Source organism: Triturus cristatus, chromosome 5_2, assembly GCF_964204655.1.
Source record: "Triturus cristatus chromosome 5_2, aTriCri1.1, whole genome shotgun sequence".
Classification (NCBI taxonomy): domain Eukaryota; kingdom Metazoa; phylum Chordata; class Amphibia; order Caudata; family Salamandridae; genus Triturus; species Triturus cristatus.
Window position 1 is genome coordinate 27,001,439 of NC_140588.1, and position 17,225 is coordinate 27,018,663.

At 45.8% G+C, this 17,225-nt stretch overlaps 1 protein-coding gene across 1 annotated transcript in view; it reads right to left on the bottom strand.

Annotated features, from left to right (window-relative positions):
• The window catches only part of LOC146822610 (nuclear receptor subfamily 4 group A member 3-like), a 457,521-nt gene that overhangs the window by 421,572 nt on the left and 18,724 nt on the right, over positions 1–17,225 (bottom strand). Inside the window, exon 3 of the mRNA XM_085608549.1 lies at positions 14,843–15,042. Coding sequence (XP_085464675.1) covers positions 14,843–15,042 — 200 coding nt within the window. The remainder of the gene's footprint in view (positions 1–14,842; positions 15,043–17,225) is intronic.

The following is a 17,225-nucleotide window of genomic DNA, read 5'->3' on the forward strand; positions in this document are numbered from 1 at the left end:
ACATAGCAGCTGAGTTTGTCCGCCACAGTGGTATGGTGTGTGAAGGGGAGGCTGTGATGTATCAATATACATACTCCACGGGAGTATGTGCTGTATCCAGCAAAGAATCGATGTGGTCCCTAGGAGGAGGCAAATGGTGGGGAGGATTGCGGGGGAAGGTGAGTTTCCTGCAGAAATGCTATTTTGATGTGATGTCTGTGGAGATAGGATAACACAAGCTTGCATTTCCGGGGGTTAATAAGGCCTCGTATATTCCAGGACAATAACCACGCCTCTACTTTAGTGTCAGGAGCTACCGTCGTGAGGGTGCCGGAGTGGGAACGTAATGAGTATGCAAGTGGAGTGCATTCTGTGCGAGAGGGGAGTGGAGCACACAAGAGGGAAAGGAGGGCAACATGTCCCAAATACAAAATATTTGAAAAAAGAAGCAAATCACAGCTAACCCACCCCTCACCCACATCGGGAAAAAACAGCCTGGCGAATTCCGAATACCCAAATCTAGAAAAACAACCTCCCAACATTGAACCAGACGGACTTATCCGCGGGGACGGGCAACGTCTCGGGGGCCCAGTGCTCGGTCTGCATGGATTGTCACTGAGTAAGAGAAAGTTTAGTATGAAGAGTAGAGGATCCTAAAACTTGACCAAACAAGGGTACGGACTGAAAACGTGTAAATGTACATTGCAATGAAAACCATTTGGTGTGTAACAATGGCAAAGTACTCTTGTGATGTAGGAGCATCGATGTAGCCCTCACTATTCCGAAGGAAAGAGTTCTGCACTGGCCGCCACCTTTTGATCGGGGCATGATCGGCCAGAAGTGTGGGGAGGACTCTTACAATTATTATCCCTTTGTGCTTTTCAAAAGGCCAACGCATCTGCCAGGGCGTTAAAAAAACAAAGCCTGTTAACCGCAGCCTCGCCAGGTATAGCATGGCATATTTCAAGTCGAGTTTGCGGAGTAGCGCCTTAGCGTCGACAAACTTTCGTCGTGCTTCCTGGACCACAGCTGTATGGTCGTGGTAGATGGAGAGCGAGGAGAAATGATACTGCAGTGGGGCGTTCTCGCTGGCCAGTCGGAGGGCAGTGTTGCGGTCCCTATAGTTTAAGAGACGTGCGATAATGGGCCTAGGAGGGGCCCCTGGAGGAGGGCGGTGGCCCAAGGATCTGTGCGCTCTCTCCACAAGGAGAACTTTTGAGATGTGTTGGGGCCCAAAAAATCGGTAAGCAATGTCTCTACAAAAAGTTCAGGGCATCCGAGGTTGGTCGTTTCTCCTATTCTGAAAATCTGTATGTTGTTCCTCCTCGACCTGGCCTCTAAGTCTTTGTTTTTGATTGCCACCGCCTTAAGCAGTCGTTCTATTTTTTCCAGGCAGCGTGTCATGTCTCTTGTCTGGTCATCGTGCGCAGATATGTGCTCCTCAGCTTCCTCCAACCAGGTGTCGTGTTTGTCCAGGATGCATCAGGCATGAAAATAAACAGGACATAAATATTTTGTGTAGCACATAAAATGTTATGATTTCACGTGCCTCTGGAAAACTCTGCACTCTGCACTTTACTTTGGGACCCAGCATCTGTCACTTTGTTCCCGCTCCCTGCTGTATCGGACCCAGCACACCGCACTGGCACCTTACTCCTGCTCCCTCCCAGCCTGAACGGACCTGCGTGGGAGGAGCAGCGGAGCCCAAGTATCCCGAGGAAGCACAGGAGCGCGATAAAAACCGCCTGCGCCTCCCGCAGCACAGGACGCAGGCGGGCTCGGCCCGGGCCAAGACCGGGCCAAGACGGGCCCGTCTTCGCCCGTCATCGTTCGGAAGAGGCTGGGCTGGGCCACGGCCCTTGGCTGCGAGCCCAAATACGCGCTCATGAAGGTACTATGTTCCTGATTCCACCTATATAAAGCGCAAGGGCATTACTTGGTGTCTGCGTCCGGCCCCTTGAAACCAACAGACTATTTCTTGAACATTTGATTATTGGCAGTTTCGTGGCTCCCCTTGAAGCATTGCCAAGAATCTCTTTTGAATATTACTTTTAAGTGTTGGTTATAGCACACAGCATTGTATTTAAGGGGACAAAATTTGGAAGCCGAGTAAATATGGGGAAGAGAAAAATACCCATCACTCATAATAAGAAAAAACAGAACAAAATGGGGGAAGGACCTTGTTTGACATTACTAAATTATCTGACAGGCGCCGTGGGCGCCATAGAACAGCAAATCTTAACTGTAGAAGAGGCCATGAATCTAGATAAGATTAATACTGCTGGAGGTCCTATCTTATCTGACATTGATAAAGGGTCAACTAAACCAATTGAACCTTTAATTAAAAGGGATAGCAGAATAGACAAAACAAATGGTTGCATAGTGAATATTTCAGAACATATTACAGATAGTGATCTTGAGAGTGATTCTCAACCCCCCTCTAAGCGTCCTAGAAACCCAGATATTTTACCTAAGCTGGACAGGCAAACCAGTAGAAAGGGCATGGCAACCCCTCATGTAATACAAAAAAGAGCCCCAAAGAAAGATAGGGTACCGGCACCAGCAATGAATAAGATAAGCGGGTGGGAGAAGGGGTTAACCAGCTCTAATTCCTGTACACAGAAGTATTGAAGATGAAAAACAAATTAGATGCCCTTGATACCTATTTTAGGGAGACTTTAAACAATTTGAGTGGGAGACTGGGGGCAATGGAAGAGGTTTTATTAAAATGTCAGAATAAATGTAAGCTTTTTCTACTCGATTCTAATGACAATCAGGGTACATGCACAGCTGGTACGAATCCTAGCACACGGACAAACATCCATATTCCTGGCGAGCATCACAATAAGCAAGTGACCCAAAACCCGCCAACACATAATAAAGACCCATTAACACATAACATTGACATGGGGACACAACACAAGTTATCTACCTCGAACGGGATTCTGACTAACCAAATGGATGGGCTAAAGAACCAAGATCATTGGATGATCCTGAGCTTGATAATCCGGCAACATACATAGACCTACCACTGGCAGCAACCCCGTATATTGTGGTATTGGCGAATGTCCCCAGATTGCACCAGGGGGTGATTGAAACCTGGGAGAATCTAAGAAATAAGTCGATATCGTGGCTTGGAGCAAGGACTGGCTTAACAGACAGAGTCTTCTTAGAGTATAAAATGGCAAGAAGGGTGAGCTGGATAGGAAAGGGGCGTAAGGATATGGTTGGTGATTGTATTACTTTACATTTTAAAACCCCGCAACTTATTCAGTCGATTCTGAGCAGGGCTGGAAACCACTTGATCTCAGCACAATACATTAATATTGTTCCACTAGGATATTTTTATAAACCCAGTTATTTCAACTATATAAACCCAAGTAGGGAGGTTCCACCTGTAATTTATAACTCGATGTATGGTGTTTCCATCCATAATCGTTTTGATGTACTACCTAATCTGGAAGAAGTGGACTGACTGAATGTACCTGCCAGTAGTATAACTAAATCTAAGGATAGGTCCAATTCACTTGGGACTTTAACTGACATACTAGCCACAGATATATGTATCGATGATTTATAGGGATGATTTATAGGGATGATGACTCCATAGGGGGATTGGGATCACTCAGTAGATATGATAGTGCAATGCAATGTGACATACTCGATATACATTCAGTTTCTACTATTTGAAAAATGGATGCTCCGACCATTTATAATGAGAGTCCTACTATCCCCTCATCTATTATTGTGGCCACCCCAATACTATCTCCTATATTAGGTGTTAACAACTCAACTACTAGCAGAGGTGAAACGTCAGACATAAATGAAGATATATGGGGAAAGGTAGGTGTAATTTCATGTTTTGGAATGTCGCCGGTTTAAAATCTAAGGTGACAAATAGAGTCTGGAATGACTTCATTCGGAAATTTGAACTTGTTAGTTTCCAGGAAACATGGGCAGTGGAGCCTATTCACATAAATGGCTATAAAACCCTACATACACCAGCTGTAGCGTCAATGCACGGAAGAGCGAAGGGGGGTCTTTGTACTTATGTTTCGAACTTAGTAAATTTTGGGAGAATTAATATAATCGCTGAGGATTTTTTTTATCAGATTATTTGTTTACCTGTGGACAAAACGTGTACAATAATAATAGTGAATTATTATAATAACGTTCCTCAAGATTTAATTGAGGGGATTGTGAAAACCATACGTTGTCATCTACAAAATTTACAGGAGTCAGGAAATAAGGATTTGTTTATAGTTTTGGGGGGGATTTTAATTCTGTATTATGCCCACAAGCAGATACCGGGAATTGTGGTATTATTCATGATAATGAAATGATTTTTTCGCATTTTCCGCATTCAAGGTATGGTGATAGCTTAAATGAAACTATGTTTCATTTTGATCTGTGATTTGCCAACACTATGTACCCCCTGTCCCCTTTGGTCCTACTTTCAATGGTCGTGGAATCTTCTCTACAATAGATTTTATCCTGGTAGCCAACAGGCACTGTTCAAGAATCATTGATTTTTGTATCCACGAGATCTCATTAAGTGATCTTTTCCCGCAGACCTTGGGTATTCTCTTATTCAACCAAGGGACAAACAGGGTAAATAACCCCACACCTATTGTGGGGGATATATCCCTATCTAGGCAAAACGGTGATGTATTACGCTGGGAAAGAATAGAACCAAATGAGTTTATGAAAAATGTGATATTGAATTGTAATGATAAGATTATGGCCTGTTTGGATAAGAAGACTACATGTAAGGAAATTATTGAGGGTTTCAAGGTTATTACAGATCATATTAAGAGGGCTCTTACTCTTAACATTAATAACAAGAAAGAAAATGTAAGGAAAGAGGGTTGGTTTGACTCCAATTGCACAAAGACATACAGGAACCTCAAGTACGCCTTGCATTCGGTGGAAAAAAATATAGATAAGATCAGAGAGGCTCAGAAAGAGTATAAGTATGCCCTAAAAAATAGAAGAAATGGAATAAAAGCAGAGGTATGGCAAGCATTGCGCGAAGCCTCTGTTGACAGAGATTCCAGCGCATTCTGGAAGGCAGTTAACGCTCCCTTCCTGATAGATAGAAGATTTAGCAACTATTGAGGTAGCAATCTCTGAGCGAGAGTGGATAGAGCATTTTTCTTCTTTGTATGATGATCCATCTTTAGGGTCGCAAGTTAATATAGATCAAGAGGATGAGTATGAATCATTATCAAAGGATCAAGGGGATTATCCCTCTTTTGAGCTTAGCGAGGTGAATTAGGCCATCTCTACAAGTTTGGGAGGAAAGGCCGCTGGGCCGGATGGCGTCCCTGTTGACATTTGACATTTTGAAATCTAATATCGCGCTATTGGGCCCTCTGCTGACACAAGTTTTTAGCTCTGCTGGTTTTTTATCTACATGGTATGAATCGATTTTGGTACTAATTTTTAAAAAAGGAGATAGGGCCGATCCGGCCTGTTATCGGCCAATATCCCTGTTGGATTCAACCGTGAAAATCGTAGGCAGAGTATTGTTGAACAGATTACAGGACTGGGCAGAGGATCGGTCAATAATAAGTGACCTGCAATATGGCTTTCGCAAGAAGCTGGGTACAATTGAGCAAGGCCTTAATCTTAACATTTTAATGAATAAATATATTAAGGCAAAAAAGGGAACTTTATACATGGCATTCGTTGACTTATCAGCGGCGTTTGATTGTGTGATACATAACAAACTGTGGTTGATCTTAGAGGAGATGGGTGTAGAGGCAGTTTTAATTTCCTTCCTAAGGCAGCTCTATTCAGGGGCAAAGGCGAGGGTCTGGTTTGGGGTGGCCTTCCTTTTTACATTATATATAAATAGTCTTGATAAAGTTTTAGTCTAGGATTGCCGTGAACCATTGCGCCCACTGGGGACTGACAGCAAGAGTGAGTATGATGTGGGTGCCACTGGCGGCGCAGTCTGAATTGAGGGGAAATGCGATGCTGGCCGTGGGTCCTAGCTCCCCATGAAGGATTAATGGCAGTGTCTGGTGGTGTAGTCGATGTGTAACAGGTAAGGGGCCTGATGTAGCCTCCACGCACGTAATGATGCAATGTGGCAGGCCTTTATCAATGCGGGCCCCCCAGCAGGACGGGGCCAACTGTGGAATCTCCCCCAGTTGATGACTGACCGCAAAATCGTGACCGGGGTGGGCCCCCACATGTAGCAGTGCAGAAGATTGCAAGGGGGTAGCAGGACAGGGCGTCTGCTCGCCCCTAGTGCTGCCAGGGTAGGCCCAGTTTTCACCATTTTCTGGGGCAGCGGCTCCACGGTGTCCAGGCATTGGGGTCGGGCCTCAAGGCCCACCGCAGGGCACACAAGGAAAGGACAGAGATCCCAGTAGGAGCAGGGGCCAGAAGACAATGCAGATCGATGGCGCCAGGCAGGGAAGAGGTCACGAACCAGGCCAAGCCTCCACCCCCACCCGCGCGGCACGCTTCTGCCAGAGGGCCGCAGCAGTGGCCCGATCACTCACCCCAGCAAGTTGCATGGTTCCCCCTTGTCCGCTCCATGTAATGGGGCAACGGCATAGTTCGGTCATGCGCGGAGCAGAGGGCAGGCCCAGGGGGGCACCGCAGCCTCAGGCTCGCCCCCGACCCCTGTCGTCATGTGGCCTCTGAGGCAGGCCAGGGTGCCTCCTGCCCTGGCGAGGTCCCGCAGCAGCTCAGCAGCGTGGAGCCAGTACTGGGCCACCCGCAGGTGGCAGGATCGCTGCATTGTTAGGGAAAAAGTAGCGTGAATGCTATAGATGCATCAGGATGCAGGCTGTGGGTGCCGGAGCTTTAATGCAGTGCAGCCATCTTGGTCTCCGGCTTGGCCACACCCCCCATTTCCTGCCCCTCTTTTATGAAACCTTGTCCTCTGCCCACTTCCCTGTGCTGGCCCGCCTTTTGAATTCCATTGCGGGTCCGGTCTCAGTACCTACATCGATGTTGGAGGCCTCAATTGTGGTTCTTCCAAATCCAGGGAAGTGCAAGAAGCAATGCGGCTCTTATAGGTCAATTTCTCTCTTGAATAAGGGCATTATATGGTTCAGTAGCATCCTGGCAGGACACTTAGGTCCACTTATGCCAGGGTTGACATGCCCATATCAGGCAGGATTTGTCTCATGTAGACAATGTTGCGACAATACAAAACGAGTACTCTGGCACATCAACAATGCCAAATTCTCTGGCAGGGAAATCATTTGATTGGGTGCCTTGAGCCTATCTGGAAGCAATGCTACCCCACTTTGGTTTTGGCAAATGCTTCACACATGGATCCTTAACAACTATGGGCAACCGTATGCAACGGTTTGGGTGAACGGGCTTTCTTTCAAACCCTTTCCCATATGGAGGGGCACACGGCAGGGATGCCTGCTCTCACCCCTGTTGTTTGCTCTCTAAATGGAGCCCTTTGCCCAGGTATTCAGGGTAATCCCAACATCACAGGGGTTGCCTACAGAGAGTAAGAGCACGTGGTCAGCCTCTATGCAGATGACATGATTGTGGCCTTGGAGAACCTAGTGAGGCCCTCCCGGCCTTCCTGATAGAGGCTGAGGAGTTTAATAAAGCAGCGGGCTTCCGCATTTATATTCAAATTGCTAACCCTCAACTTACAGGTATCATCAGTGACAGTTGAGCAACCTGCTGGCCAGTATCTAATTTAATGGGCACCCATGTCCATTCCTTATCTAGGGGTCCAACTGGCATCAACAGTAAAGACAACTGCGTCTATTAATTATCGTACACTACTCCAACGAATAAAGTGGGATCTGGCCCAATCAAGGCACTATCGGCCATCTTGGCTAGGCTATGTGGCAGCTCTAAAGATGACCGCCCTTCCCAAGATATTGTATCTGTTTCAAACCCTCCCAATAGAACCGCCCATGGGTATGATACACACGCTGCAAGGAGAGATGAACCGATTTGTTTGGGCGGATGGGCTACTTTGAATGGAACGTGACCTAGGTTGCAGACCCACAGAGGCAGGGGTTTCAGGCATCCCCAATCTCCTGCATTATTATCAGGCAGCCCAAATCTGCTACATGGTGGAGTGGACCAGGGAGGAATAGGAGAAACATTGGTTGTTCATTGACCGAGCGGTTCCAGGTCTGCACATGTGGAAGATCCTAGTTCTTCTCAAACCACAGCTCCCATGGGGTTTGCACTCCTCACTGATTACTTGGGCAACACTCAGGGTGCTGGATAAGGTGGCACTGAACAAAAGCTTATAATATCTTCCATTTCCTTTAAGGCAGTTACTGAACAACACTGAATTTACACCGGGACTCGAGCAGCAAGCGTAGCAAATCTGTCTACTGGCTGGGTACCTCTCAGTCAGCCATCTCTTTGATGAAGAGGGTCTCCTTCCGGTTTGACAAGTTGCATATAGATTATGCACTACTACAGGCAGTAAGTAGGACATTGGCTGACTCATCTGACTATATGCACCAGGGTGCAGAGGCCTCTTACCCCCTTTGAATGGTGGCTAGTCACAAAGACCTCGGATAAAAGACTTATAACGGATTTGTATGGACTCCTACTGGGTGTCAGACCACAGACAACGTCAGCAGGACTGCGACCCTGGGAGACCGAATTGGGGTGACCACTGTCACAGAAGGGGTGGGACAAAATATATTATATGGCAAGACAGACTGGGCACAGCACAGCTAGCATTGAGAGGGCTACCAAAATCACAACCTACATACATGCATTTACCTTGCGACAGCACTCGTTCTTTCAGAATCGCCATCTGCACTACCGTCAGAACTTTCTCGACAGCGGAAAATCGCAGTTCAGCCGAAGTGTACAAGTGAGATTTGTAAGCAATGGGGACGGTGTCGTCCTCATTGAACGTCAAGTATGTGAAACCCACTGCGCCTGGCATAATTCTTATGACCAGGTTAGTGTGGTTATCACGCGTCAGTAAGTATTTAGAAGCAAGAAGATCAGCTTGCAATGACTGCAATATATCTGAATGCTCTGGCAGCCAACAAGATTTGGAAAAAGTAGGTTGTACCAAGGCATAAAGCGGCTTGATATGCTGGGCATTACCTGGAATGTAAGTTCGACCGAAATTCAGAAAACCCAGCAAAGATTGTAATTTCTTCAGTGTCGTAGGAGCACGTAGGTATGCGCATTTCTCTAGGAAGTGCGGAGCCAATCCTCGACCTTCATTGTTGAGTTCGTATCCCAAGAACAACACTGTATATTCCGCAATGTGAGACTTCGCAAAATTGAATTTGTAACCGAAGTCTGCAAATAAAACAATAATGCGATCAACTCGACGGAGATGCGGTTCCAACTCGTCATCTGTGAGATAAATATCATCCACATACGAGTAAGCATCTGGGTCTATGCTCTCTAACAGAGAGACCACGCGAGCGGCAAAGACACCGGGGCTGTTCTTATAGCCCATCGGTAATCTTTTGAATTGTTTTTGTTTGCCACCCGAGGTGAAAGCCGTCCACTGACTACTACGAGAGGACAGGTTATGGCTATAAAAGCCATTGGAAATGTCAAGTGTGGTTTTAAACCTTTTTCTCACGAGACTATCGACGAGGGCCGAACTGTGGGTATTTTGTACTGCGCATGTCCGGCAATGAGAGTTTAAATGCCGGTAATCCAAAACTAGGCAGTACGACCCGTCGGGCTTCGTCACAGTGAATAAAGGATTATTCATTGGTGACACACATGTTTTGATTACTCCTTGATATTCCAATTGTTCAAGGATTGACGCGACGTGAGGTCTTGCTTCGCGACGCATGGGGTATTGGGGTTGTGGCTGGGGCGTAGTCCGCAACGGAATCTCATGGCTGGGAGACGATTTATCCCAGCCAACCTGATTTTGAAATAACTCAGGTGCGAGCACCTGAGCCCATTCCTCGGCATACTTTTTAGCTTGGACCTTCGGCACTGTGTGCGCAAAGGACGGGAGGATCATCACCTCCCTTCTAGGAGCATCTAAAACGAAAGCCGGGGGCCAATCTGCCTCCGCCAATAGAATATCATAGGAATTGGTCAGATTATCCCAAAAAAAACCTTGAATTGTACGTTGTATGTCACCTTCAATTAAAAGGACTATTTTATACAGTCTATCTGGGGGAGCCATGCGAGTGTCAGTAGTTTCAATATTTACGAATGTATCAGTTGCTGTCGCCACCAGATATGGACGCAGTGCTCGTCGCACTACTGTAACTTCCGCCGCGCTGTCGAGCAGCGTTAGTGCCCATGTCAGGTTCTGAAGCTGCGTCCGTACCATCTGTGGCATACCTCGCTGTTAGCGCAGCAACTTTCTTCTTCTGAAACGGGGGTCCTTGACGCGCAGACTCTTCCTGCTTGCCTTTGCCATCAGTCTGGCGGGGTTGCTCACGACCTTGGGCACCCCTACCTTTCCCACGGTCTCCGCCACTGGATTGTGAAGCCGATGTTTCCTGTGAAGAACGAGGAGAGCGTTGTTCAGAAACCTGAAATTTATCAGGTGACTTAATAAGAGATCGATCGCGCAGGTCATATGTGCGTTCGTTAGACGACGGTACGGGTGAGGCAGGACGAGACCCCTGTTTCTGTTGCTGCTTCCCCTGTTTCTTTGCTCTCCAACTTTGCTTAGGAAAATTTGGGCGTTCGTCTTTAGTAGACGAGCTCACCTTAGTTTGCTGTACTATATCAGGAATGATCACAGTCGGTTTTACACCCAAGGCACTACGACCCACGGTCCTATATGCCTTCGCAATTATTTTAGCAAACTCCTTGGGCTTGTCGGCGTCATCCACGCGGTCCATCATATTTGCAACTTGGAACTGCATGGCATCTCCTTTGAGGTTGCCCATTACCATGGAGCATACCACATCGAAGCTGTCGACTAGCCTCATTACCAATTCAATAGCAGCCTCCGCACCGTGATTCTCTTGAACCTTTTTGATGACGGACGGCAGCACAGACATAGACAGAGTGCCATAGCACTTCGAATAGGTCGCGGCAAAGACCTTGCCCCAGTTGTCACAATCGGCCATATCCGGGACCAGGTCTTTCGGCAAAGTAATGGTGAGGATCCTGTGTTTCTCCACAGGAGTGGTATGCGGAAAAACCGCCTCCAGTTGGTCAAATTTCTCAGCAAGCCAATAAGGAAATTCATCCTTACTTTGGGGGCGCTTGCCTACCACCGAATTAACCATAACAGGACTAATAACCACCGCGTGGTGGTCCGTTGGTTGTCCCGCAACAGCAGGTGCCCCCACCTGTACGTTGCGTGACACGTACTGCAGTAAAGCCCTATGAACTGTAATCAGGGCTGTGTGTAGTACCCGCAACTCAGCCACCACCACAGTGAGATAGCGGGGATGAGGCGTAAAGCCGGCCAGCACCGGCCATGTGGCCCCTGCAATAGACAACGGGCCCATTCTCGCCGGTGCAATCGCATGGGGAAGGGCGCCATTAAACCAAATAGTATGCTGCCAGGCAGAGATTGGAATTTCTTGTGTCCTATACGGGGTATAGACCGCAGGCAGCTGTGTGGCAGTATAGGTATGAAACGTATCATCGTCATCCACCACCGGAAAAGTCACCCATGAGTAAAACAACTCATACGGGTATGACGCATCAGCGCTCACCACAAAAATTAAAGCCATCCCATCATCTGGCACCCCATACGTCGTCAAATGACGGCGTAGAGGTGCACGACTATGCGCGGCTATGTCAACCGCCATCAGGACACACTAAAGAGAAACAACGATATCAACAGTAGCACTGGAGTTCAGTAAAAATAACCTTTTTAATGATCAAACTTGAAGGAACCTATTAGTCGAAACACAGGTAGGTTAAACCATCACTCCCGTCAACCGGAAACTAGAGTGAGGGTGTTGTGGACTAATATAAGCACTACTAAGGCGTTTCAAATCAATAGACCAAACGTTAGGTGCGCCATGTTGCAGGGATTCTGCTTATGCACAGAACTATGCACAGGAAACCAGGACCTCAGTGAATTGTGGTGTACCAAAAACTCACCTCAGAACCCAGAACCCCTTATCCGACCAGCATCAGTGTCCCATTCGTTATCCGAGGTTTAGCTCGGCGGTCCCAATGTATAGACAACCCAGAACAAGCGACTTAGTGTATTTCTCAGGAATGGTGGGAATCAGAAATACCTGTTCGTTATTATTCTCATATCAGTCCACAACAGAATAAACAAAGACACGGTAAAGTTTAAAGAGTTTATTTTATAAACCTCGTGTCCTAAGATGCAGTACTTTGGCTAACATAAGCAGACAAATGATTAAAATTAAAACCATCAGCATAGTTACAATACCATAGAAAATGAAAGGAGTAATCATACTAAAATGACAGTGGATCTCAGCCACCTTCCTTTCGCTAGCAAACTAATATTATTATTATTAGACTAGTAAAAGGTCTCTAGGCTTGAATGGGGAACCCCATACCGTAAGGATCATCTCAGTGAGATCACATCACAGGATCAGCTAGGCTCTGCTCCTGGGAAAGCTCTTCTTCCGAATGTAATGTAAAAATGTAACACTGCAATATTAAAAGCACCCGACTTTCAGGTATTTGCAGCTGCGTGCGTGTTATGGCTAAAGAGTGGGCCGATCAACCTGAACTCAACAACATGCACCGTCTAGCGACCCAGACTGTTTCTTTACACTATGTATAGACCAAGGTCGCTGCTCACTGTTTGGGATGTGAACAACAGACAGTTCTCATGTGAAGCAAAGTCGAGCAAGCATTTCTCAATTTAATAACATGTGACTACAGTGTCGTGTGCAAAAGCAGCAAAAGCGGCAAGATGGCTTTCTAACATCTAACGCGGTTGTGCTAACTTAGCATTGTACATATATAGGTAACGATCTTCACTACACCCCCTCCCTCTTGGCCCCTATCTCCCTGCTCTCCCCAGCTGGGAGAAGCACTAAGGCTTCCTCCCACTTCTTTGCTGGGCCTGTACCGCCTTGCTGCATAACCGCTGTGGGTGGGTCTATGGATGCTGTACACCTCTTCAGTTGCGGCCTCCATGCAGCCACGTAGGGGGTGCGTGCTCCATTTTTTGAGCTGTGCGGGCCGCTTTGGTCACGTGCAAACCCGCACCACCAGACTGGCCTCCCTGTCTTGATGCGCCTCTCCCCCGCTCACACCGCACCCCAGAAACCTCCAAGATAGGCTCAGGCAGAACAGCCCGCCCGACCGCATTTCCTCCCCATCTACAAGCACCACAAGGGGCCGCTCTCCTGGACACGGAGTGGTCCCTCGCACTCACCTTGTCAGGTGACAACGCTGCTGCCTCCCTTCATTTTCATGGGGGCAATCGATGGACACTGCGACGGGCACACGTGGCAATGCCTTACGGGCCAGCCAGGTCGCAGGCCCTGCTACAGTGCTACCGACCACGAGGTTGAGATGCCCGCCTCCTTTAAAAGTAGTATCGCCTCTACCACTATCAGACCTACTGCTGACATCCTAACCAATTGGTAAGTCCTCAATACTGTTTCAACTCAACATGCTCCCCTACCTGTTAAGCTAACAACTCCCTAAAATAGCCCAAAACTCCTGAAAAACACCTAACTGCTCTCTGTCACGAGACACCAGGTCACCTGATCCTCAAATGGTGACAGGGAGCCGAATGAAGACCCAAACTAAAGGTTTGGGCTGCATTGGGCTTCAAAAATAGCCCTACACAAAATGGCAGCTCATGGGCTGCACCACCCTCCCAATCTACCCGGGGGGCCGTCCTCCCGGTTGTCGGCTGCCCCCCAATTCCTCCTTCTGACTCGTCTTGTTCCAAACAATAGTCACTGCCAATTTTTTTATGATTGGCTGCAGCTGAAAGCAAGTCACAAGTGGTGTTCTTTAATCCGCTTTCAATCGAAATGTTATGATCTTTTTAACTAACTTAGAACTCATGCGGTTTGCTGTTTCAAGCAAATCCACAATGGGCTCTAGTAAGCTTTGTTCCTTTAATATGCAATTGGTATTCTGTAACAGACCTTCTTTCCACTTTCAACACAAGAAGGCATTCAAAGGCATTTGCTGTGGTCACAAATCTCTGATATACTGAGATTTAAGCAATCAGTAGTGGATGCCTGTGTGGCTGCTAGTAACAACTTGGGATACTTCAGACTGCTTAGTGAAAGTACCTACCTGTATTACTGGCCTCCGGTACTGCAGTCTGCTACAAAAAGGATTTGTGTTTGACTCAAGGGACCTCTGGAATTGCTGTAAGGTTCTGCAGCCTGCATTGGGAAGGTTCCAATTGCAGTTTTTCAAAATGCTACAGATGGCTGTTGTCTTTCTTCTGTGTTTCCTAATTATCTAAATCTTGTGTCTTTGGAAGTTGCCGAATGAGAAAACAATAATTAGTATGATTGAGAGTGTATTATAAACATGAACTACCAACGCTGATAGCTGTGGAAAGTATTTTCAGTTAAAATTCAGACCTATTTGTTTTGATTAAAAACGAGCGAGGAAATGGCTTTGCCAATGTTTGTTTGAATATGTTCGGAAAGCTTCAGAAGGAAAATGTATGTTATGCCTCAGAAATTAAAAATCATTGCACCAGTCCTCAACACCATTGTGTTTAATACACCTGAGCCTGAGGAGCTTACATTGCTGTTTGTGTACACAGGCTGCGCATTCAATAGCTTGCATCGGTGCAAGCCACTCTTCAGCTGTGCTTGTGGTTGAACTGCACCTGAGCATCTGCAATAAATGCGCTGTTTTACCTTTTTTACTTGCAATAATTTAAATGAAAACATGGATTAAAAAAAATAATAAAAAAATTCTCATTCTACTGAAAACAAGAAACAATCCTCATTATTTTCGAAGAAACAATGCCCACCTGATCGAAAGTCGAAGTACAAACAGCTCCAGAAAAGTTGATTCTATTAGCAGAGTCTGATCATCCTTTGTGAGGTCTGGAAAGCCAGGAATGTTTTCAGCCCAACTCCTGGACACATCGATAGAAACAGTCAAAAGGTTATAAAATTGTTGAATGTGTTCTGAATCTGTGCCTGCTGTAGCGTCGTCAGTATCACAGAACTGCAAAGAAAGCCAAAGAAATTCGTCAACTACATTTTTTTTCCATATGCCTCTTTTTAAAAGCATTTTGTAAAGAGTCAGTTTATTATGTTCTTCAAATTGTGCCATCACATTCTTCGTTGAAGGAAAACAAAGCATGAGGTAACCTTCATATGGAACACACGTGCACATTTATAGTGTGCCTTCATAATCTAAGACATTATTTGGTATCCAATTATAGTTGTTTTACCAAGAAGTAGACTATTTCTGCATCACAGATATATGTATGCAACAAAGGCCATACTAGATTGAAGAACAAAAGACAAACGCTGTGAATGTGGGTTGATCTTAAGTACTAGGCCTCTGTGGGTGTTATTCACAAAGGAAAACTTGCACTTTTGTGCAAGTTTACGATTTTCAACATTCACACAGGTATTTTACTATTAGTAACTTTTCAACTGTGGAGTCTCGGCACATAAAAAGACAGGATTATCCTATCTTGTTATGCGCAGAGAAGGAACAAGATATCATAGTACATAATAACACAACATGAAGATACTACAGAATGCTCTCCATCCGTCACTTTTAGACGCAACTCAGGAAATCCCAGTAAATAGTGGTAACCCACTCCCAGCCCTCTCGTAGTCGGATGACGAAGTGCTCATAGCACCACACCTGGGCCACTGGATCTCCTATTACATGCCTTTACCAACTCCATGGCCTCCCTTGACCTGCGACCAAATTTTGCCAAGTCCCACATCATGCCTTGTGGCCCTAAGTGCAAGCCCTTATCAACCATGTCAAGTGGCTTCAATACCCTGACCAGTACAAGCTCCTTCTCTTATCTAGGTATTTATTTCTCCACCCAAGGGTCATGGTCTTTTAACATCTCTTATCATAGAACGAAATTGTCTTCGTCCAACGGGTCCCTCTGCTTTCTTACCCAACCCCTGGGTGGTAGAATCCAAGACATACTGCTAAAAATGTATAAATCCCATTCCCATCCAATTACTATGTAGGGTGACGAGTTATGGGGTATTTCCAACTGTAAGGTAATCCAGCAAGAAAAAAAATGATTTCTTAGAAGACTGCTTGCACTTCCCATCTCTGCTGCCAATTACATCAATCAGAAAGGATTGGCTCTGCGACAACTGAAAGATATGATCTGCGTCTGGCTGGCCCTGCTCTGGTTATCAATAGGGAAAAACCCTGAGTCTACCCTAACAAGTGACATAATACTGGATTGCCTCTCCCTGGATAAAGGTCTGCAAATCCCCTGGATTAGTTTTGTTAAGACCGTTTATAGTTGTATAGGGATGGAATCCTTTTTTCGGGATTTTCAACCTATGTTTCACTGGGGCCATACACAGCATCTTGATTACATATCTTGCCCGTGTGACAATGCTTCTAAACAGACTATGCTTCATTTTTTTTTCTGCTGTGAATTTTATTCACAATATTTCAAGTTGTTTAAAACCCCTATTTTAAAGAAGTACCATTATGGCCTAAATCAATGCAGACCCGTTCTTGGATTCATATTACTTTTACATAATGATGAAGTGTCTTTTAATGTAGGCACATTTTTAAAGGCTGCCATGCGGGCATGAACTTCGATGCACTGATGAGATTTGCTGCTGCAATTTGGTACTGCACAAGATATTTTATCTTTTTTGCTGAGGCATTTTATGTATTGGTCACAATTTTATTTAAATTGTTATGATGTAAAATGTTCTTCTCAATTTCTTTCTATGAATAACTTTTATGGCTGCCACAATGCTGCTGTATTAAGTTTTAAATCAAATTAAATTGAGATGAAAATGAAATTTAACATAATCAATGAATCAAACGAAGGCAGAGAATAGGCACAGCAAAATGCAAGGTGCACGAGACCCAACCGTTGCCTGAAAGTTAGAGAAAGACCAGCTACTCCACTTCTTACTCATCTACCTCTCCTTGCTAGCAGACACACAAGGGGTGTCACACTTTAGGTGACAAGTCAGTGCTTTACAAGACAATAAACGAAAGGCTCATTGGTAAAGCAAAAAGGCTAAGCTAACCCCTGTACATACGGGCATAGCCGTATACTGATTACATGTATTACCACATTAGAGCCATGCCTATTGGCTTTGCCATGCTTGTGAAAGTTTTCCTAGTGGAGCTTAAAGACACCTAGGTATCGTCTTGATAGCCAGGATCTGAAAAAG